The sequence below is a fragment of the Schistocerca serialis genome, chromosome 6 (assembly GCF_023864345.2).
Source record: "Schistocerca serialis cubense isolate TAMUIC-IGC-003099 chromosome 6, iqSchSeri2.2, whole genome shotgun sequence".
NCBI classification, from domain to species: Eukaryota; Metazoa; Arthropoda; class Insecta; order Orthoptera; family Acrididae; genus Schistocerca; species Schistocerca serialis.
Window position 1 is genome coordinate 452,311,173 of NC_064643.1, and position 25,540 is coordinate 452,336,712.

A 25,540-nucleotide genomic window follows, 5' to 3' on the forward strand; every position below is an offset into this window, starting at 1 on the left:
CACCATCAAATTGTGTCACAATAAATCTAAAATTTAAGTACAAACGAAAGCTTTGAAAATTCTTTAAAATCCCAAGATGTCAATAAAGTACTTGTCAGCAATGTAACGAGTTTTATTACAAACAATTTGGACTACATTAAACAGATACTGATACATTGTTTTTGTATTGTAATGTACAGCTGTATGTCTCACTGAACAGATAATTTATTGAAAAGGGACCATATGGAATGTAAAGAATTATATAAATTGGTATCAGCAAAACCCTACTAAACTTGATGCCTGGGGTAGGTCATAAAGGAGAGTGCAGCTGTGGTGGCAACTGAATGTGTGCCACTTCATTTTAAAATTGAACTGAGTAGGATTACTGCTGAACAGCCACAAACAATCAAATTTGGATAACAGCAAATTAAAAAAAAAAAATGTATATGAGCAGTCACAAAAGTGACAAAAACCAAATGAAAATTAATTAAAACCCAAGATGCTGAATGTATATCAGCAAAGTACATTTCAGCCCTGTAATGAGTTCTACACCACACCATTTGGACTAAATTAAACACATAGGGAACTGGTAGTTACTATTGGTCACTGGATAGTATGAGCCACTTAAGTGTTGTTTGGGTCTGCTGCAAAACAAGTGATACATGTAGTGCTTGGAATAAAGTGTAGACATTACTCCATCATTTCCAAGAACTTGAGTTATTAGCTGTTAAGTTTGTGCCCCAAGTAAATTTTATTTGTTTTTGAGAGTCAAATCTTGTGAATGGTGTTGCTTTCAGCATTGGTTTATACTTTTAAAGGTAAAAAGTAATATTATAATACCAGTATTAATATTTAAGTAGTCTAATGTAGATTGCATCATAATAGTGATGCTGCCCTAACTCAAGCAGGTTTCTGTTTCCATCGTGTTATAATATGCAGTGTCAGTTGGATAGTATTGGCTGTACCAAAGTCAGATGGTATGGGCCATATTAGCAATTTTATTTTTGTTTTTTAGGGCACAATGTTACAGGTGAAGAAGTGTGCGCCATGTGTTGTGGGAAGCAGTCAGACACTGCAATAAGCAAGGGATTTCAAGTATTTTGGATGGCAAAATGACCAAAAAGGTTGCAGCTGATCATTTTAATGTTCCTAGAACTACAATACAAAAAAGATTAAAATCAATATCAGAAATCAACTCTGTCTCTCTGTTGAGTTGTCTGTCCTGTAGGCTCAACACAGAGAAAACTAAGGACAACCAACACAAGCAAAGACAAACAAAACACATCTGGCAATTACCAACTAACATGTAAGGACTGCAAATCAGTTTATAAAGGGCAGACAAGCAGAAACTTTAATACCAGATACACAGAACACTATTAAAAAGTAACAGCTGTCATTTCACATATTCTGAACACGTTATGGACAAGAAACATAACCCAACAAACATCAATATTCATTTGAAAATTCTCAACTGCAGCAACAGCCCTCTACAAAAACTAATAATTGAAGAAAATTATTGGATACAAAAAGCCATAGTGGGAGGAAAACAAGTGATGAATGAATACACAGCTCTCTGCAATGAAAATCTGTTCTCTGCCCTCAAAGAATTATTAGACAAGACCAACCTATAGAGCTCTCACTGCCCCCCCCCCCTCCACCACCCCAGCTCTCCCCTCCCTCCCCCCCCCCCCCCCCCCCACACACAAATAAATCCTAAGACCTACTGTCTCTCTCTCTCTCTCTCTCTCTCTCTCTCTCTCTCTCTCTCTCTCTCTCTCTACCTCTCTCTCCCCCTCTCCCTCTCCCTTTTCACACACACACACACACACACACACACACACACACACAGAATTAATTGATTTCAGGCATAGAATAACAATTTTCAAATCGTAATTTTGGCTTAAACAATTTATCTACTTTAAGGCGTAAGTGGTTGCAGATTACAAACTGTGGAACTAATCAGTCACTGTAGAAACACAACACATCAGAAAAACCACACCATGTGGTAAAAAGGTATGAATTCATAATTTATGTGTTTTTTCAAATATCTGTAATGAGTTAAAAAACTAGTAGTTACATGCATACAAACAGTAAAGAACATTATTTATCTTTAACAGATGCAAAATAAAAGCCTACTGAAATGCTGCAACTGCAGTGAAACATGTTTGGGTTAAAAAATAAAGTAGTGTTTCACTAAAGGCAGACCCTATACAAAAACATACGTATTGGTAAAGCAAACACAGAAAAAAGAGCTTCAATCCCAAGATGATTATCTATGGCACCTCAGATGGGGTTTTTCAAATCAACATTTGAAGAAAATTATGACAAAATGCTTGTAGCACACAAGCTGAATTATGAGTTGGCAGAAAATTTAAAACTGCCTTACAGATTTAACACAGAAAAGAAATTGGCAGGTATGGATTTCTATCAAAACTTTGTGTTAAGCACCCAGAACAGTATTATCAGAAAAAAGTTTAATGCTTTATGTCAGATTCAGTAGATCACAAGAGATAAGGTTTTTCAACCAACTGAGTTTATTATTTTATACTTCTGATATACAGGGTGTCCCAGGAGGTATCATCAACATTGAGGGATATGACATGAACTATCATATGAAGAAATAAAGAAACTTGGTGTTTATAATGTATATCTTAAGAACTATGAGCACTACTTCATCTTTGATACAGTGAAACAAATCTCTTCTACTGCAAGCTCTTTGCTTTCCATAGACTGTTTTGCTTCAAATGGCTGTTCTTGTCATATCCCTGAATATTGACCATTCCTCCTGTGACACCATGCATAAACAGATCAATCTGTTTGTTGTGCGCCCTAAAACACTAATCATCATCTGTTTGTGAACCACAGAAACAGGTTTTTTATTTAAAAATGTATAATTTATTGTATTACATGACACGCCTCTTAAAATTTCAAATCGTAAGTCTTAGAAAATCTCTGCTTACTGTGTGTCACTTTGGTTGGAATTCTTTTAACCATTTAAACCAAAACAAACCATCAAGTGAAGATTTCATGCACTTATTCCTTATTTCAATACAACAAAGAAATTTTTTACCAATTCTAGGTAGAGGGGCTCATACTAGCTGCTGTTTTCCTACTAATGCATACTGTATAGCACAGGTGCATATCTTTCACTGGAGAGAGATAACTCACTGAAAAGAACCATACCCAATGTAAAGAATTACATGGACTGAAATCAGCAAACCCCTACTGAACTTGATGCCTAGGATAGATCACAAAAGCAGAACACAGCTGTGGAGGCATAGACTAAGGTTATCAGGTGAATTCGACAGTGACAGATGGGTGGTTGAAATTGAAAAGTTTGAAAGTGCAGCAGAAGAAAATAAACAAGTAGAAAAGAATGAATGATAGAACGAAGAACACAATAGGAAATTAAAGGGACAAAGACATCTTAACTCTATGACAGGATGTTATTCAAAATATGAGAATGAGAGTAAAAGGCAAGGGCAAAAGCTCTAAATGTTAAATATTAACAGTTGAGCTGAAGGTAAAAAATGCTGGAAAGGAAAGATTAAAGAATGAATACATCTGAATCTACAAAGGCATGGCAGATGCTACTTCTTATTGAGACATGTATTATAATTTCTTTCCATTCGTCTTGCAAATGGAGCGTAGAATATGGCTGTGGGGCACTGTACTAAAACTAATCTTATCTTTGTAGTGTCTTTGAAAGTGATATACAGGGGGCTCTAAAACAATTCTAGATTCTTCATTTAATACTGGTTCTTGAAACTTAGTAAGAAGATTTGCCTAGCTGTCGTCTATCTTGAAGTGTCCGTCGATCAATGTTTTTCAGCAGTTCTGTGATGCTCTCCTATGAGTTAGACAAACCTGAGCCCATTGAACTGACCGTCTTCATAGACGTTCAATATTTCCTGTAACCACCATTTGGTATTGGGGCCTACACCCTGTTTATAATGAGTTAACACTGAGTACAAATGTGTGTTCACTAAACAGTAATTTATTTTGTACAGCAGTTCATTGCTTAAGCTGTCCGATTGAAACATCTTTTCCCAAACTTTTAGTAATTCCAGGAACTGTATTTCGATTCGTACATGACAAACTTTTTAATAGCTACTGCTGGAAAACACTCCCATGTTCTGGGTGTTGACAGCTCGCATATCCCTGTTTTCATTATTGCATGTGTTATAAATGTGAATATTGCACTTGTTGCCACATGTTTATGGTTTTCCTACACATAAATGAGACAGTTTAAGACATAATGACTGTCATCACTTCTAGATGTGTGAAATGGGTTTGCAGTGGTTCAGTTTCCTGCTTGATGTTACGATTCTTATTGCTTTCTTTTCAGTAATGGTGCTTTCTTGCAGTTTCCAGAGTGACCACAAAGTCTAAGTCATTTTTGGGTCTTTTGTATATTTCTGGTATTCTTCATGGGGCAAAATGAATATGCAAGAATTTTGGGACACATGTGGCACAGGGACTGAAAACTTCCTTCCAAGTATGTCACTGTGATGTAGCTGATATGGCTGTGAAACAGTGAAGAAAATACTATGAGCAGACACTGATCAGTTTTCACGTTTCAGTTTTCTCAGGAGGTATATGACTCATGAGAGTTTGTCATACATGTGTGCAATGTGCTCATGCCAAGTGAATTTGCTGTTCACCATGAAATCCAGAAGTTTCACAGCACCTACAGAGTTTGGGTGTCCATCACTAACACTACATACCAGTTTTTGCATTTTTTCTTCACCGACTTTAATTTTGTTCACAACAAACTGTTCCCTTGTCAAAACATCTGCTTCTTATTGAGCCTTGCTAGCATTGATGCCTTTAGAGTACAAAGCTGTGTCATTTGCAAATTGCAATAACTGTCCATGTGAGCTTAAATCATTTATAAAAACTAGGAACAGGAGGGGGGCCAAGGGCTGATCCCTGTGGGACACTGTATTTCAACTTCTGTTCAAATGATGTGTTCCTTGTACAGATACAATCTGTCTGTTTTCTAAATAAGATCTGAGGATTGCTAGAAGTGCTTCCAACTGCATATTGACTGAGATTGGTAAGAATAATCTTATGAGCTATGCAGTCAAATGCCTTAGTAAGGCTCAAACTGTCAGTGCTAAAGATTCTTTTTCTTCAAAATTAAGATTTATGTTATTAGTCAGATCTTTTGCTGCTGTAGTCGTAGATTTGCCTTTCTGGAAGCCATTCTGTGCATCTGTAAAGAGTTCATTAATTTCAATGTTGTTTGGGATTTGGTCTCTCATAGCAGACCCAATGACTTTGGCAAGGATTAGAATTATTGAAATTGTCCAAAGCTTGCCACCAAACCTGGGTCACCCTTTTCATAAAGTGTCACTGTCTGTGCAAGTTTCAGTAAGTCTGGAAACACACCAACAGAGAAACAGTTATTAATTACCATGGTTAGTGGTTCAAAGCTTTATTCTTTTAATTTTGTTTTATAATTTTGTCCAGTTCATGATGGTTCACATTTTGACATTTCTTAAAATGGCGGCGGGGGAGAGGGTGTCTATATTCAGATCTGGGATTGCATCCATAATGTTTTCCACAATGACAATAAAATAATTGTGGAATTCATCTGAACTACAAAAACCAAAAACTTAAGGAAGATGTAGATTTCTCTCTGTGTTCGTTGATCAGGTCTCAGGCTGCCTGGCATGGGTTGTGAGCTCTTTCAATGAATCTATTATTGCTTTTCTTCTTGGCTTCTTCTACACCCTTTCCATAAATTATTATTTAGCAGAAAATATTTGCTGTAAAACATTTCCTTTGAGATGGTATCTGTTGCTGCTTTGAAGTGATTATGTAATAACAGTGAGATGAATTTTAATTTTCCCAGCTCACTAGAGTACCATGTTTTTCCTTTCCTAGCATTTTGCCTGCTCGGAGGAAATATTTTGGTAATCTGTAGACATAAATAGTCAAATCTGGTTTTGATGGTCTAGAAGAATTCTTTAAATGCACAAGTTGCTGCTAATTCCCACAATCATGGCTGCCACTCTAGTGCAGACTGTGCTGTTTGAGAAACATTTAACCTAAGAACAGACACGCAAAGAAAAATAACATAGATAGAGAGGCTGGGTCTAACAGACCCAATATTTATTTAAATTAAAAAATATGTAATACATAAATTCTAAACAGCTGTGCCAAAAATACTTCTTTCAATGTTTATTAGTATTTCAATTTATCATACATTTCTTTGAAATAAGGTTGTATTCCTTTGAAAACCTGAAAATTTAATTATACAGCATTTAAAAAATATTCTTGAAGATTTAAAACTTTTTTGGGATTTTAAAAGTTTATGCCCTCACAAGCTATAAATTTACGACTGTTACACACAGTATTACACATTTTAGTGCATCATACAGTATAACACAAAATGGTTACCAATCTTTATGATATATATGTTACTGATCAGAATTTTCGGCACAATTTTCACATAACATAGAATAAGACAGAAACAGCCACTTTCCATAACTTTTTCAGATTCTTTTGTTTTATTGTCTTTGCATTTATAAAAATGACCTCATTTGCTTCTTGGAACCACTTCCTTCCCTGAGGTAATCCATGCTGCCAGCTGGGGAAGTGTTCCTCAGGAGATTCTTCTGGTTAGCTCTCTATGTCAAACCCGTAGCTCTTTCTGCCAAACCCAACTGCTTGAGAAACAGCCTTCTTCAAATATCCAGTCCCGTGTTTGCTTCACATACTACAAATGCATTTATACAAACAGGGTTCAAAATGGCATTAAACATGCACAATGTTAAGCATCTTGTTCACCTTCCAACATTACATTCTGACCACAAGACATCAATCACATCCAATCCAGTCTCTATTACCGAGCGAGGTGGCACAGTGGTTAGTACACTGGACTTGCATTCGGTGAGGATGATGGTTCAATCCCGCATCCGACCATCCTGATTTAGGTTTTCCGTGATTTCCCGAGATCACTTCAGGCAAATGCTGGGATGGTTCCTTTGAAAGGGCACGGCCGATTTCCTTTCCCATCCTTTCCTAATCCGAGCTTGTGCTCCATCTCTAATGTCCTCGTTGTCAACGGAAAATTAAACACTAATTTCCTCCTCCTCCAGTCTCTACTGCATTATGGAACGTGACAATCTCTGGCTTCTTCCAATCACACGTTTCTTCATTGATTTTATGGTCTGTATGCGCTGATGACATCAAGGTTACACATTTATTTTTCTTTGATACACATAACCCCAATGTGAATATGTCACTAATTCTGAATATAGACAAATGTCTGTCTCTGTTTCTGTAAGGTGAGAATTCCAAAGAATTTTTTATTTTTATTTTAGTGCAGTGTTCTCACTGGTGTAAGCTTACACTCTGTGTAAAGTTTTCTAGCATATTTCGATCCCAAACTTCCCAGATTTCAAAGGAATGTAAATTCTAAAAGAAGAATGCCCCCCCCCCCCCCCCAACCCAAAAAAAAAAAAAAAATACATTTCATCCACTGTAAGGTATTCATTTTCTGTAATGCTGCTTTTTTTTGTGAATCTCTCAATAACATCACATATAGGGGGCCAACTTATCATTTTTATGTTCCTGTTTTGTGTGAATATTATTAATCCAACACATCTCAAAAGAAACCGAAATCTTCACAGTGAAGTAATCGGAAAGAAGATTTCAGTCCCTGCGACGCAAGTGTCCCAAAATTCTTGCATATTGATTTTGCCTCCATAAAGAATTCCAGAAATATACCCAATAATTACTTAAACTCCTCTTATTTCATGTTTCTTGCACTATCTGGGTCACTTTTATATAACTGTTTTATGTGATACATGTAAGTATTTTGCTCTCTAGTATAAAATCAAGCAACTTACCATTAATCAACAGTTTCCAGGCCTCAATGGTGACTGTTATCATTTCATGCTTCACCACCAACATCAGGCAACTGTGTGACTGTATTGTGAGATACGGTGCAGACATTTTAGTTCAGAACATTTTTCAGCCATTTAGTTTGTCAATCTCTCAACAAATAGTAAGAGAGGATGGCACCAGTCGCACTAGTTCATAGAGACTCTTGATGGGTGTTAGTGAGTGCACTCACATTTATGATAGGAATGACAACATTAGCCTCACTGTCCAGTGGATGGTCACTTATTTCACTTTCTGTGTCATGATCACCCTTAGGAACAAAATTAGCATACACATTGGAATCGTCAGTATCATTTTCTGACCTAAGGGACGCTGTCAAGCTATTTTCGAGCAGTTTTATTACACACAGTCAGTATACCAAGAAAACAGCAAAAGCAGAAAAAGCTAAGCTGAAGTAGCATACTCTTGCAGATATTTTTACGACAAAATCCACCTGGGTCTGAAAGACCCAGCCAATCCATTCCTTATTACCTCTGTTTGTGGAAACAGCTGGTGGATTTTTAATTCTTTTAGCACAAATCTCCATAACCAGTGCTCTGTGGTCAGAGACCTTTGGTTCAACTACAGCTATCTCATAGGCACCCGTATTTAGATTTTCGTCAAAGCACTCATCTCCTCTGGCTGGCAAATCGTTTGCTACAAACAGTACACAACTGGCTACTAAGTTCATAAATTCTCTCCTCATGGTACTCTCCTTACCAAATTGTACACTGAAATCACCACACAACACAATTTTTTTTATTTCAAGTGATTGAACAGCACAGGCTACCAGCCACTGCTTTTACAACTTTTATCTTATTATTATAGGTTTTAGTAAGAATTACTTTATCCTATGACTATTAGTGTTGTTTTACTACATTAATCAGAAACATTAAATTAGTTTTGAAGCTCACTTATTCACAAAATACATTTAAAGTGATGATAACCTAGATGTTAAGCACCCAAATCCCAAACAATAACAATACTAGAATGAGATTTTCACTCTGCAGCAGAGTGTGTGCTGATGTGAAACTTCCTGGCAGATTAAAACTGTGTGCCAGACTGAGAATTGAACTCGGGACCTTTGCCTTTCACGGGCAAGTGCTCTACCATCTAAGCTAACCAAGCAACACTCACGACCCGTCCTCGCAGCTTCAATTCTGCCAGAACTTAGATGGTAGAGCACTTGCCTGCGAAAGGCAATGGTCCCGAGTTCGAGTCTCTGTCCGGCACACAGTTTTAATCTGCCACGAAGATTCAAATCAGCACACACTCTGCTGCAGAGTGAAAATCTCATTCTGGAAACATCACCCGGGCTGTAGCTAAGCCATGTCTCCACAGTGACCGAGCGAGGTGGCGCAGTGGTTAGCACACTGGACCCGCATTTGGGAGGACGACGGTTCAATCCCGTCTCCGGCCATCCTGATTTCGGTTTTCCGTGATTTCCCTAAATCGTTTAAGGCAAATGCCGGGATGGTTCCTTTGAAAGGGCACGGCCGATTTCCTTCCCAATCCTTCCCTAACCCGAGCTTGCACTCCGTCTCTAATGACCTCGTTGTCGATGGGACGTTAAACACTAACCACCACCACCACCACCATCTCCACAGTGTCCTTTTTTCCAGGAGCGCTAGTTCTGCAAGGTTTGCAGAAGAGCTTCTGTGAAGTTTGGAAGGTAAGAGACGAGGTACTGGTAGAATTGAAGCTGTGAGAAATGGTCTTGAGTTGTGTTTGGATAGCTCAGATGGTACAGCACTTGCCCGCAAAAGGCAAAGGTCCTGAGTTCGACTCTCGGTCCGACACACAGTTTTAGTCAATGACAATACTGATGGCTGCTTCTTCGTTATCATTAATGATGCACACACAGATATAGACTTCTGGCTGTGTGGCCCAACTTAAGGATCTAAGACAGCAAAATTCGTTCACCCCATCTGCCATATGTTTCCTTATTGCTGAAATTTATTATTATTATTATTATCACTGTTGTTAAGTTCATTATTATTAAGTTATATTTTTGTTAAATGGTGTACTGATCAACACTTATTAACTACAGTCCAATCACTGGGTACATCAAATGAAATTTGTGAACAGACAGGGGATTTATTGGTTGGGAGGACACAGCATGATATCTTACAAGGAGAGTAACTGACAGACATAGAAGAACTTTGGGTATGACCCAGAGAAGTGTGACAGGAGGATTCCTTTCCTGATGTATATTAATGCTTGGTATACAATATTAATAGCAGCTTCAGAGTTTTTGAAGATGGTGCAGTTATCAATAATGAAGTAGTATACTGCCTGAAAAAAATCTGTACAAATATCCGGCCAAATTTTTCAAAGTGGTGCAAAGATTGGCAACTTGATTTAAACACTGAGAAATGTAAAATCGTGGTCTTCATTAAAATTCAAGTAAGTAGTAGCTATGACTACATTAACAATGAGCAACAATTGGAATGAGTCAACGCATAAAACAATCTAGATGTAACAATTTATGGCACTAACGTAAGAACTGGGGTGATCGCATAGGCTCAACTGTAGCACCGCAATTCGTCAACAACAGTTCACTGGTAGGATTCAGTGAAAATGCTGTCAGTCTAGAAAGTGGGCTCCCTAAAAAGTGCTCACGCATCCTCTTTTACACTACTGCTCAAGTGCATCAACCAATACCAAGTAGGCCTAATAAGGGGTAAGGAATGTTTACAAATAATGGCAGCACAGATGTTCACAGATTTGTTTGTCTCACAAGAGAACACCCATATATCTCACAAAAGACTATTTACAATGTTTCAAGAACCAGTATTACATGAAGAATGTAACCAGCCCTCTTTGTATCACTTCCTAAGGGACCGAAGAGATTAGGTCAGACTAATTACAACATGGATAGAGGCTTTTAAATTGTCATTCTTCCTGCGCTCCATGTGCACATGGATGAGGAATAAACCATGCACTTCACAGCAGTTTGTTGAGTATGGACGTAGATGTAGTGAATCAGAGGCCAGTTTGGAATATGAGACATTAGGTAAATAAATATCCACCAACGCAGAGTCCAGCATATTTCACTGGGACTTACAGAACTGAGCTGCACCTGACTGTCACGTAGCAGAGCCTATAGAAAGTTGCTTTGTATCATATGAACTTTGGAGGACACAGTTCATCAACAAGTAGAGATAAGCATAGTCTAAGTAGGTATTATATACATGCATCTTCATCTTCAGAGTCAGCAGCCTAAAGTGCACAAAATTCATTCTATGATCAAGGTACTTCGACTTCATGAGCAAAGACATCATAAAAACTTCTGCATCGTTGTGTATGTTTATTTGCCTTTGATTGTTCTCATTTGTTGGTCGTTTTGCCATTTATGCTGTCTAAATAATATATTTCTATTCCAGAATTTGAGGTATTTTTCTATGTCAATTCCATCTATAGAGGGTGAGTTATTTAAGACAGGTCACTTGAATAACTCAGCCACTTTTAGTGATAGAATAAAGTGGAAATAGTGTTGAGTTCATCATTTTTTTGTAGGTGGAAGGGTAGAGGAGATACAATAGTCAACTTTGTTCTTTTAAATGGATTGGCATGTTATATTATTTACTTTTTAATAACACATCTGAAGATTAGGTTCTGTTAGGTTTGGTTATTTATGGGGTCTATTAACCATTTAGTATCAGCAACAGAGAACAGGCACACTACATTGGTTGCTTTAGTGTACAGTTTATATTGAATGTACACAACATTCTACCCATATCAGGCTTCATGTTTTTATTTGCTGCATGAAGAGCATCAAAAGTAAACAACGTCCCACACACTGCAGGGTTTGCATGTTTATCTGTTGCATGAAGACCATTGGTTTCTGGCTTGCTGCTGTACAGAGTAGGTGATATCTTCATAAATTTATCAGATCTTCACAGCATTCTACATAAAAGCCAAGAAACTGGATATGGTTTTTGTTTATGGCAAATGTCACCAAAATATGAGAGCAGCATGGCGATTGTATGCCAAGAGATATCCTGAACATGGAGCACTCTTGCAATCTAGCTTTGCAAAGGCAACACAAACATTTTCAGGGAATGCCAATACCAAAAACGTAAATGGCTCAAATTAGCAACCAATTGTGACATGCAATTGACATCTTAGCAGCTGTAGTAAACAATCTGCATATCACTACCAGGCAGCTCAAACGTGTGGGTGGACTTATTTGATGTTCTGTGAATACTACATTCCAACAAACTTCACCCGTATCACACACCATTTCATCAGGAGCTCCTTGGTGATTAATTTAGACAAAGGGTACAATTCTCTCAATGGGGGCTACGGAAACTGCAAACCAATGATAAGTTCTTGACAAAGATGTTATTTACAGACAAAGCATCATTTACAAACAAAGACACATTAATCTTTGCAAAATGTACTACTGATCCTCCAAAAACCCACAATAGCTGAGAGAAGTGGACAAACAAACTACTGATCCTCCAAAAACCCAGAATAGCTGAGAGAAGTGGACAAACAAAATCTTTCTCAGTCAACAAGTGGGCAGTCTTCTAAATAATCAAATTATGGGTACATATTTTATCAATGCGAACTTAAATAGTCCGAGTATTTTGATTTTTTAACAGAAGTATTGCTACTTTTACTAGAGGATATTCCAATGGGTGTATAACAAGCCATGTAATACCAACACACTGGATGTCCTGCACATTCTGCACAGTGGTTCTGAACAATAGATTATAATATTGTTGACTAGTTAGTCTGACAACACAAAATGGCTTGCATGTTCACCAAACCAAATGCCTCTGAACTTTTACTTGAGGGGTAAACTGAAACAACAAGTTTACAACTAAATTCCAACCACTCACAAACACATTAAGAATCATACTACATGAGCTTGTTCTGCTATTAGCTCAGATAAAATTGAGTGTGCAGTGTTGTCTACATCCAACTGTTTTACAGTGTGTATGACCTTAATGGTCACCATTTTGAACACATGTTGTAACAATGTTATCTGATGTCATTAGATTACTTACTGTACATTTCATCCTAGTCTCACCAAATGTGTTTGCAAATGCACTCGTAAAAGGCCAACATCACGATCTTGATAGAAGATAATTACTGTAAAATCTAATGTATTGTATGCATCTACAAACATATTATTATAAGGTAAATAGTACAACATACCAAACCCTTTATGCAAAAATGAAGAACACACACAATATGTCCCCATCACCAGCAGCTTTTGTTTGAAAGATTTTCTTCTATCACTAGGTGGTTGAGTTATTCTTGTGGCCTGCCTTAGATGTGTCACCTTGTTATTACTGCACCTTTCTTCTCTATTGTTGCAAATAGTACAACTGGTATTCATCATGTGCCTTCACACATATCTTTTCCTTCTGCTATTTTCATGACTGCTAGGTAATGGTTAGCTAGTACAATGAGATATATGAAGCACTATTAACTCTGTCAGATGGATATGACCGTGGACATTTGCTTTAATACAAACCCATCATATAACAAATGGAAATACAAAGCACTGTAGTTTCCACTGTGGGTACTATAACTGAAGCTGACATTAAGATTATTTGGGAATTGCTTTAGTAACGAGTTGTTTGGAAGTTATTGAGGTCCAAATGAACAACCTCTCAAATAAACAGATATCACAGAACATATACATACAAGTGTTCTCAGTTACAGTTGTGACTGTATTCTGCTAAACATGAATGGAACATCATAGTTATAATTTTCATAACAGCAACAGTATAGTTTTCACCTACATCAAAATGTCATGTCTTTACAAACGGTTTGAAACTGGTAATGTAAAACTGTTTAACATATGTCATAGCTATCTTGGCACACAACTCTGTACTTACACCTCCTTTCCCAGTTGCCAAACAATCTTTAATCTTATCACCCGTAACATCTGCATTGCAGTCAACTCTAAAAACAGTGTGGGGTGCCCAGTGTTGCCATAAAACATTCCCTGTTAAGCCATCAAGTGCCAAAAGGCCACCAAAACAAGGTGAGGCCCCATTAAAGTACACAGTGCATACAAATTTTGGGTCTGTATCACCATCAGCTCCTGGAAGCAAAAAGAAAACTTACAACGTACATGAAAATCAATATACAACAACTTATTCAGTAATTTACAGCAATCTCTGAGAAACAGAGACATAATCCAGTTATGCAACCATAATTATATAATTTAAGAGGGACATTAATGTGAGTTTGCAATGTAATGAAGAACGAATTATAGTGGAGAAGAACTGCACTAAAAGTGCCCTGCAAAGAAACTAATTACTTTGAATCAAGAGTCATTTAAAACATTACCAAGTGCAAGCAATATAAGGATTCACTGAAAGGCTGGCCTGACATATCAGGTCTACAACTTCGCTTTCATAATTTTTTCTCAGAGTTTGAGGCTTTATTGCAAAAAACTTACAAAAAATTTATGACACAAAGTATTGGTCATTGCTGACTACTAATTTCTCCTATCTTTCAGGAAGCATATGAATCCCACAGTGTATGGACTGAGTATTTTTGAGGAGATCAATCAACTGATTCAATTTTGCTCTTGTTCATTTGACTGGAAATGCTGGCCAGACAGGTCGTGTGCCATTGATAAGGCGGTGGTCAGAGGAAGCAATGTCTGGAGAATACGGCATGTGGGGTAGGACTTCCCATTTCATCATTTATACGTATGTTTAGACGAGTTCTGTGAGATGGGGTCGAGCATTGCCATCCCGCAAAATCAATTATTCATGTCTATCGCTGTACTGTGGCCATTTATCTTTCAGTGCTCAGTGTGAATGCATCACTTGCTTTTGATAATGATCTCCTGTGATTGTTTCTGTCAATTTCAGTAGCTTTGAAAACCTTCTCTCTTCCACGGCAGTGCTGGTCTTCAACATCAAACTCACCATTTTTGAAATGTTCAAACCATTCTCCAAATGTCCTTTCACTAACATGTGCCTCAAGATAGGCCTTACCCAGCATTTTATGGGCCACAACCTTAGACTTGTTCATATTAAAGCACAAATGTCCCACAAATGACAAGAATTGGGCTCATAAGTTGACATAATCAATCCAGAATAACTTTATGATGCAATTGCAAATAAACTAATATTTTGATGATGTTATGTTTATAACTGCCTATGCTTAATGTATGACACTTGTGACCTAACACTTGCAACAGCACTTGCAACTGCGGCCACCTATTGCAAAACAGTGAAAGCAAAGTTGTAGACCTAATAGAAACAGTAAGTGACAGCAACAAAAATTTGTTTTTGTTATATTAAACATAATGAGTAAAATATAACTAAAGTTTCAATTTGAGTAACAGAATAGTTTTATTTATATAGATTTTAAAGCAATCACATTGTGTGTGCTTTGCACAAATGGATAACAATATTAAGAAAAGGACAACAATCAGTTACAATATCCATCATTTATTGGAGCAGATCTATATTTCGACTGTTGCATAGTCATCATCAGTACAGTTTCCAACAGCTAAAATAGCCCCCAATGAGTCAGAGTATAAACATTAGTACATGATATGGGTGCGTCTGTCAGTCACCTGCATGCCCACCATTTATTAATGTTTATACTATGGCACAGTGCGACCTACATCAACTGTTGGCAACTGCACTGATGGTTAACGGGCATCAGAGTTCAAATCTCAGTACACTTCTCTTGAAGACAGGCCATACGAGGCTTTTCTTGAAGATATCCTTGTGAAGCACACACCAGAAAAGTAACCACATTCAAAAAATTCTTTAATTGAGTTTCTCAGCCTAGGTCACACAAATAGTGCCATTATCAGTTTTGAACTTCTTAGTAACGCATCACCAGATGTTGAAACTGATAATGATATTATCTGTGAGACCCGAGGCTGAGAAGTTAAACAGAATAGTTTTGTTGCACAATGGTCACTTTGTTCACCTTAGGCAGTTTTTATAATCTGTGTGCACATGAAGAAATCAAAGAAGTGTACAATATGGCATTGAACAATCAATAATTAATGAATGCAATATTTGATGCCATAAGAACATACAAAGAAAGGGTACAGAATTATTATTATAGTTTTTTTTTGAGGAATTAACCCTGAGAGAGATGTGATAAGATGGGTGCAGCATTTGTTGAATGCTGATCAAAAGAAAATATTTTGCATTCGGGAGGACGACGGTTCAATCCCACGTCCGGCCATCCTGATTTAGGTTTTCCGTAATTTCCCTAAATCGCTCCAGACAAATGTCGGGATGGTTCCTTTCAAAGGGCATGGCCGACTTCCTTCCCCGTCCTTCCGTAAACCGACGAGACTGATGACCTCGCTGTCTGGTCTCCTTCCCCAAAACAACCCAACCCAAGAAAACATTAGCACAAACTTCTGCATAATGTTCAAACAATTTTTAAAATAATTCTGTGCACTGATTTGTACCATGGATCAAAAATGGATCCACTCTGTCATTGCAGAGGCAAAACAGCAGATGAAGTAAGTTTAAGCTAATGAGCCTGCACCAAAAATGGACAATTCAGTTTCATCTTCTGGAAATGTTATGACCAACTTTTCCAATCCACCAGATTTGATACCTTGTGAGTATCACTTATTTTTATATCTACAGAAATTTGTTTTGGAAAATGGGAATAAAAGGGTTTTGACAGCCACATAGACGAGTCTTTTCAGTTCTGCTAGAATTTCACTTCAGGAATAGAACTAATCCACTGGAAAGAGTTCTGAACAATGCACTGACATGAAAAGGAATTAAAACATATTCCTTTATTTCATAGCACACTGACGTAAGCAATAAAAGCTCTGTCTTGGTGCCAGTATGTTAGATCAATGGATAGATTCTGATGTATCGACAGACTTTATGTTATACAAAAACTTCTCATAACAACAGTATGAAATAGGAAAGATTGCTACTCATGAAATAGCGGAGGCATTGTACAACAGATGAGCACATTGACTGTTAGATATTTTGGGCTATCGGACAAAGTACTTCTTCAGATCTCTCTCTCTCTCTCTCTCTCTCTCTCTCTCTCTCTCTCTCTCTCTCTCTCTACACACACACACACACACACACACACACACACACACACACACACACACACACATGGCCACTGTCAACTGCAGCTGCTAAGGCGGCCTGACTGCAATGAGCAGGGATTTCAGCTGCGATGGTAGTGTGGGGAGGGGTGTCAGTTTGTCAGTTACATTAGAGGTTTGAGGAGAGGAGATGGATAATGAGTACAGTAGAGGTAGGAGAAGATGCTGGATATGTGAAATGCTTTAACGAAAAGCTACTAGAATCCTTAAGTCCAAACCAATGTGTTTCTATCAATACATGGATGACACGTTTCTGAAGTGACCTTGTGGAGAGGAAAATCATGGAGCATTCCTGCAAGATTTAAATTCCTATTCTAACACAAAATTCATGAAGGAACTTGAAAAAAGAGGACCAGCTATTTTTCCTTGACATGTCAGTCAAGGAAAATACCAGATGGATCCCTGGGTCTCACTGTACATAGAAAATCCATTCACAGTCACTGTCTTCAGGCACTGTGCCATCATTAATCATTCCAAAGAATTCAGTTACAGACTCTGGACCATAAAGCTTGAACACTTTCAAATAAGGAGAGCTTAATGGAAGAACTGAAACACCTGCAAATAGTGTTCTAAGGAACGGGAACTCAGATCATCAAACTGAGTGGGTATTGCAGTCAAAATCAGGAACAGCCTGACAAAAAGGTTGAGACCAGGACAGAAATACCAAAAATCACTTGTCTACTTTATGCTACCTGAATATCCTGGAGGATTGGTAGACTCCTGTGGAAACATGGCATCCAGTATATTTTGCTCATGTCAACAAACAGAAAAGTTTACTTTGTAATGTTAAGATGATACAGGTCTCTAAAAGCCAGGTGTGTATTGCATCCCATGCAAATTTTATGTGTCTTGTGTGGCAGCAAATTATTAGAAAAACTGAAGAGAAATGCAAGGGATGTAAGTGACACACCCAACTAAAACTACAACTCAAATCACTTGTAGTCTCTCAAATACAATTATAAATGAAATACAATATCAGCTTCATAGTGCAAACACCAAGTTTCTGTGACAGTATGATTAAAATAGTTAACAGTCAGACTGGAGTTCAGGCTTTGATACAAATAACAGCACAATAAGCAGGACTTGAAGAAAAAGACGACTTGGTCAATTGTTGAAATATTGCAAGATATGGAAACAAAACCTCCTGTGAACTGGAAGCACACCATTAGTGTGTGTGAGTGTGTGTGTGTGTGTGGGAGGGGGGGGGGGGGGGGGAGGGGGGGGAGACTCGCATGAACAGACACACCGCTTGATGCCTCTTCTATCTAATCAGAAGCAAGCTATCCTATGTAGTTTTTCATCATTTTTACACATGAGATATTGCGATAGACTACTAGTACCAATTTCTTGTACTAGTCTCCTTTTGACTTTGCTCAGATTTTTCCCCAATAAGATATTTGGTTTGTTTAAATCTATGATTAAATGCTATTTAAGTTTATAGCAAATTTCCAACACAGTTATTGCATCAGGATGCTTGCATACATGTCTCACAACACTGTTAAGCACATTCTTATCTCATTGTATTGAACAATACTCAAATTTTATCCACTGATACTTCACATTTTTCGGCTCCAAAAATGACTGGTCAGATAGTCTGCAATCTGTCGCAGTCATACCTGCTAAGCAGACACATCTTTTTACTCAACTTTACTTGTGATACCTGCAGTCAAGTTAAGTGAGTCAAAAAGGTTGGGACAAGAGGTTTAGGACATTATTATTACCAGTGGCATCAAGCACAATAAAAAGTATTCTCTGGGATACACATCATTATGGTTTGCAGATTATTGATGTAGAAGGGCACCTGGTAATTTCTGAATACATTTAGTATAATGTTACATAAATCCCCGCTCTACTTGTAAGTTCCCCAGTCCATAACTGGTACAGTGCAAACTTCCCCTTATACCAATGGAATATTGGGAAGTTATTGAAGACATTTTTTAAGTTTTCTCTGGATCATTTTGGTATTAAAACATCAAGGACAGGTGGTCTATAAAAGCAAGACATTACAATGTCATCCGCAGTGTTTATTTTCACTCAACTTATTTCATGTTTGAAATCAGCGAGTCTCTCTAATTATGCTTCTCACAGCTAAAACTTCATCATCACAATACATGTGTAGCATATCCATGTGCTTTATTTCATTTAGAATTTAGGTTTTCACTGCTATGTGCTTCTGGTTCCTGCCATCTTTATGCTTGTAATACATGGATATTGTTACGATTATTAAGTGAGACTTCTAGCAGTTAGGCAGTAACATATATTAATCTGAGTATATGGCACCCCCCTCTGCCCCCCACATTAAAGATAAGAGTAATTTTCTCTTCACTCCAAGCAATATGTTTATTATAAATACCCTCTTCCTGAAACTACTCAAACCTTAAAGCTATGTAAACCTGACAAATGTCTCTGAATTTTGTCGATACAGTAGGACAGATATTAGATCACATATGCAACATATTACAACATAATAATCTTAAAAAATATTCAGAAGAGAAGAAAAAGAAGGAAAGAAAATTGCTTTCTTGTTGGTTAAATGTAAAATGGAGTACTGTCTCTCACTGAATAAAAAATGATTGTAACAAGTTACAACATACTCACAACATTATAGTACACTACTTCGATATCAAAGGCAAAAACAAAAGCAGCAAATCTGAAAATAAAAACAAAAAGAAAAAAATTTAAAGAGCCTCTTGAATATAGGAAAAAAATATTGTAAAAGTAAAAAGTTAATACATATGTAAAGAAATACTGGAATAAATAAACAAACTTACAGCAGAAACAATAATAAACAAAATGCACAAGAAAGCACAATAGAACCTTAGTGGACAAAGACAGTTAAAAGTACAATCAAAATCAAACAATAGAGTGTGGGGATCCCATTGCACACTGTGGCCTTCAGTATTCACGCTGACATGATAAAGTTACAAGATTTCTTCCACACGTATTCCCATCCACAGTAAATGTTTGTTTGCAAACTTTTTTTCAGATAGTTTCTATCTCCTTCAAATCCAAGAATTTGCATCTTACAGCAAAGAAAGAAAGTGTCACAAACTATGCCAAACATTTACAACTACAATAACAGTTAAAATCTTACAGTAATTAGGCCAATCAACTCATCCAGATTTTATAACATATGTGTATTCTTCCAAAAAAGAGTCTTAGTGGCATCTAGTTCACATGAACCTGCCAAGAGGATGGTAATTTCTTTGTCCATATGGAAATGATGCAGGAAATGTACAAGTGGAAGCGATTGATGGTTATAAGGAGAACTGGATAACAGAGCATGAATTCAGGGAGTGAAAAGGACAGAATAAATTGTGCTGAGGGCAATAGGGTAGTTTTATGACATGAGGATATTTGAACACGTGCCATATCTTCTCACACACCCAATACTCCAACCACCCCTCACAAATCAGCTACAAAGGAACACCCCTCCTCCCCTCTTGTTACCCATAATCACTCTGAGCTGGAACACCTGAACCACATCATTCGTCAGGGCTTTGATTACCTCTCTTCATGCCCCGAAACGAATGATATTCTGATCCTTGCCACCACTCTTAAAGTAGTGTTCTGTAGTCCACCTGACCTTACAATATCCTAGTCCATCCCTATGCTACTCCCACTCCCAATCCCTTGTCACAGGGGCCATACCTGTGGTACACCAAGGTGCAAGACCTGCCCAATCCACCCAATCAGCACTTCCTATTCCAGTGCTTTCACAGGCTTATCCTAGCCCATCACAGTCTGTGAAACCAGCCATGTCGCACACCAGTTCTGCAGCAATCACTGCACAGTTTTTTTATGTCAGTACAACTATGAAAACGCTGTTCAACAGGATGAATGGCCACTGCCAAACTGTGACCAAGAGCTAAGTAGACCACCCTGTGGCACAACATGCATCTGAACATAACATGCTTGAATTCAATGGCTGCTTCACTGCCTGAGCCATCTGAATCTCCCCTTCACCACCAGCTTTTCTGAAATGTGCAGATGGGAGTTATCCTTACCATACATTTTCTGTTCACAACCTACGGTAACCTACTGTCCCCATACATCCACTCAACTGTTTCTATCCCCTCTGTCCTATGACCTCCTCCTTATTCTTGACCCCTCACCCCCTTTGTGTGCCACCTTCTGCTGATGCATCCACCCATCTTTCCCTTTCCCCTGCTCCTCTCCTTTTTGGCCATCTGTCCTCCTCCCTCCCCTCATTGTTCCACAGCTGCCTCACTCTGCACCTGTTGGCAGTCCAATCCCTGCGTGCACTTCCAGACAGCACTCTTCCCTCAGCTGCCTTCCACATACGCTGCTATACCTCCACTTCCCTGCCCCCTCCAGACTGCTGCTTCTGGTTTTCATAACAGTTGCATTTCAGTTCCAGTCCGAGATGTCAGAGATCGGTCATGCAAGTGTGAGGTGTGCTTGCTTGTCTGTGTATTTACTTTTCCGCAGAAGGTTTTGGCCGAAAGGTAATGCATAAGTGTCTTTTCATTATGCCTGTCTGCAACTCAATGTGTCATTTTTGTGATGAGTAGTAATCTATCTTTTCCTTAAGCTGTTGATATTCCAACCTGGAGTTTCCACTGTTTGATTATTACTACATAATATATTTAATTGTATACCAAATAGCTGTTTTTTTTTTTAAATGTATTGTATAGTTGTCACTGGATTCGACACTCTATTTACTGTTAGTGTAGGCATGCCAAGTATCATAAAACCAAGCAACTCATAATCCACATGGAACATAGTTGCTCAAGTTCTGACAAGTACCACAAAAATTTTGGGCTTCATTTAGAAAATCAGGTTCCTGTACAAGTAGTATCATTGCTAAGAGTTGTGTTTTACTGAAGACAGTGCAAAGCTGGTAGTTAGAAGAGTTTTAGTTTCTACATAATGCGAGAAATGGAGAAGGCTTATAAATACTTTATAACCGGGGTATAAATATAAAATTTTATATTACTGTATTGCATTTTTATTGGTAATGATTTTTAATATTTTTTATTATATTTTTATGTTATTAATATTTTATTAAGCTGGAAAAACATAAATTTCGAAATATACTATTGTTGTAAAGAAATTAAGACAAGTTTATACGACCTGTTTTAAGCATGTTCTCCAACATGTCATGCACATCGGCAGCTTAAAAAAAAGTTATCACATGTTTTCAGTCACACACACCATCTCAAATCTGTATATTGCACGGTATTATATGTTTCCTGAAAGTGTATCCCCAAATGTATGAAATCAGGGTCAATTACAACCTTATTTCAAGACTATGTGTCAGACCTTGTCTGATACCTTGACTGTGTAGATAAAAGAAAGAAATGTAATACACACTGTGTACATAACAGCCCTGAGCAGGCAATGTAAAATTATGAGAATTTACCACACAAGTTTTATACATGTCTGCAGTACACAATCAGTCATGACTCAAAGAGCAAACTTAGCACAGTTGCTTAGAAAGCACAACATGAATTTCCAACTTACCTGTCCCGTAACCAATGATCACATCATCTATTCCATCATCATTAACATCATTCAGCTGAACTGCAGACTCTGATGTAAACTTAGGAAAATTCTTCTTCCAGATGTCAGTTACTCGTATTTCTGTACAAGGAGCTGAGGAACCTCCAATATTGCTGTGCTGACCCAGTCTCCAGAATGCAACTTGATCCAGAGGAAATGGGAACCACATAATAAGAAACACCACAAGCATTATCAGACCTGGAATAAAAATTTCTCATTAGTAACAATAAATAGTACTAATAGATGCAACTGATTTTTCTCCTCGTATAGTTCAAACAGCTACCAGTTTATTATAAACAAAGAGACATATGGCAAAAAACTTCTGGAAATACGGAAGCGTCCGATCCCACCCGTCTGCTTTGACCCATGACGTCACATATATGGCGGAAACAAAAACAAACACACACACTTTCCACAAGAAGCCTAATGACACTAACGGGACAAGCGCGGGAAATGGGGTGTTTTGGGTGGGGGGCAAACTAAATATAAACAAATTTAGGCGCCTTGCGTAGCTACAACGTGTAAGTGAAGACAGCCATGTATGAATACCCACCCACCTCCCCAGGGGTCGTAATCCCTGCAACCCATAGAAGATAAAGATGCTTCAGTAGCTGATTAGTGTTTTTTGTCTTTAAAAAAAAAAATCTCACGGGATAGAACGAACAGATCAGAAAGATAAATATAATAAACTAAAACAGAAATTCGAGGAAACAGCCACAGTCAAACCAAACTCCGCGCCGTCATGACGTTACACACGACAACACCCTTATGTCACGCGTCAAAGCCGACGCGTGGGATCGGACGCTTCTGTCGACCCAAACTTCTTAATATGACAAATACTGAGCATCACTTTGGTTGTCAAAATAGTCAGGTAATTAACATACTTTCTTTTTTGGTTTGAGACTATTATCTTCACTTGGGCATCACATGTTATGTACAGTCCACTGTTATATGCATTCATAATTGTTGGCATCCATAAAACCTATGCACTCTTTGTCAATTGATTATGCATGGTGAATTTGAACTCTATAAATGTATCATGTGATAAAGTTGTCATTAATAACATAGAATATTTTTTGATTCTTAATCACACATCTGAAATGAGCACTAGTGCAACCATGCAGCAAAAAGTAGTCAAAGCCTGGGCTGAGGATGTAATTAAGCTATCCAGGTTGTGGTAGTATTGGGTAAGAAGCAGCATATTGGTGGAAGTAATTGAATATGTGAATATGTTGGTGGAGGTTGTGGTGGTAGTGGCTGATCTGCCTGTGGACTAGCTTTGGTGTGTAGGTGCTATTTATGACAGCCTTGGCAATACTTTCAGAATTACTAGGAAAGGGATTGTTGATCACTGCAGGTGTGCTGTCCAGGATTGACGACTAGGAGACACGTTTAATTTTCTGAGCAAAATTTCTTGCTTATTCAATAAATACCTTCAATCAATTAAAAGTATAATCAAAACTGTTCTAAGACGCCATTAAGAAAGTCTACTATTGTGTTGGCATAGTTGAATACTTTTTCTAAAGCAGAAACTTCAATCAGTCTCTAAGGTTGCAAGTACCATAAATCTAGCAAATAATGCTGAGAACGTTACTGGCTGGAGACACCCAAAGTAGCTGAAAAACTATTTTTCTACTAGAAATATGAATAAAGTCATTGTATCTTGCCACAAATATCATCAGACTCATTGACACATGAGTATCTAAGAAAGTCGCGTTCTCTGATATCTATTACATAGAGGTGCCAAATGCATCACCATTTTTGACAATTCTGAAAGGCAGAACAGGAGAAGGAAAGTTATGTTGAAGTTAACATCTCATCAGTAACTCAGAGACAATGCTTTAGTGAAGTAAACACATTTGAGAGAGGAATTTATGACATTGCTGAAGGTGCCACCTTGGTACAGTATTTACTTTAAGTGATTTAGGAAAATGATGAAAACTCCAGACTAGAATACTGATTTGAAAGTTTCCGTTCACTTTACCCATTAAATTTAAGTCCAATGTATTAACAAAGGTAGCATCCCATACATAAAAAGAAAGCCCAAGGTATCTACATTATAAGATTACAACTTTCATTTGTTCACCATTGACCAATTACAGTGGAACAGGTTTGAACATTAAATATACAATTAAGAATAATTTTTACAGTGAAGCATTTACAATTTACTCCCATTCAGAAACTCTCTGGCGACATCAATTTCCACATGAAATAGCTTACTTTTACTATTTTCTTGCAGACATGGCTAATGTGTTCCTCCCAGTTTAATCTTCCAACAATGTGAAAGCCTAGTAGTTTCACTGATTTACTTTCCACAGCTGTAGTCAGACCCAGAAGTAGTTCTTGTGTTTTATCAGGACTCTGACGGAACTCTTGAAGACTGACATAAACTATGATGTTAACAAAGTTTCAAGAACCAGCTTTAAATGATGGCTGTAGGAATATACTACAGTTCCCTAAGTACTACTCACACAGAGATCATGAGAATAAGATTAGAATAATTACTGCACACACAATGGCATTCAAACAATCACTATTCCCTAACTCCACACATAAATGGAACAGGAAGAACCCCTAATAACTGGTACAATGCGATGGATCCTCTGCTATGCACCTCAAGGCAGTTTGCACAGTACAGATGGTGATGTAGGTGCATAGGAATCCTTTGGAAGAAAACTAATTCATTGCTCATTCTAATTTTCCCTTTGTTGCCAGATGCAGTTCTGTCATGTCATGGCATGGTGCACTAAGCAGTGTTGTGTCGTCCTCAAAACACACTATTGAATCTGCTCCTGCATGGTTTGGCACATACTTAACTGCAGTGATGAACAGAAATGGACCTAGGACCGAGCCCTGTGGCACTCCGGTCCAAACTTTCTTCAAAGAAGAGCATCAGTTTTTGACTGATGCAAACTGCTTTCTGTTGCTTCATTACGACTTTATCACATCTAAAGATGCGCTGAGTATACTAAAATATGCATTTTGCAAGTAGGGTGTTAAATGGCATACAGTTGAAGGCTTTGCTGAGATCACAAAATACAACTAATA

The 25,540-nt window shown here is 37.7% G+C and overlaps 1 protein-coding gene across 1 annotated transcript in view; it reads right to left on the reverse strand.

The window, feature by feature from the left end:
• Nucleotides 1-25,540, reverse strand: part of LOC126484256 (uncharacterized) — an 87,062-nt gene that overhangs the window by 58,079 nt on the left and 3,443 nt on the right. Inside the window, exons 2-3 of the mRNA XM_050107677.1 lie at nucleotides 22,454-22,690; nucleotides 13,734-13,942 (exon numbers count right to left, since the gene is read on the reverse strand). Of these exons, the coding sequence (XP_049963634.1) occupies nucleotides 13,734-13,942; nucleotides 22,454-22,690 (446 nt within the window). The remainder of the gene's footprint in view (nucleotides 1-13,733; nucleotides 13,943-22,453; nucleotides 22,691-25,540) is intronic.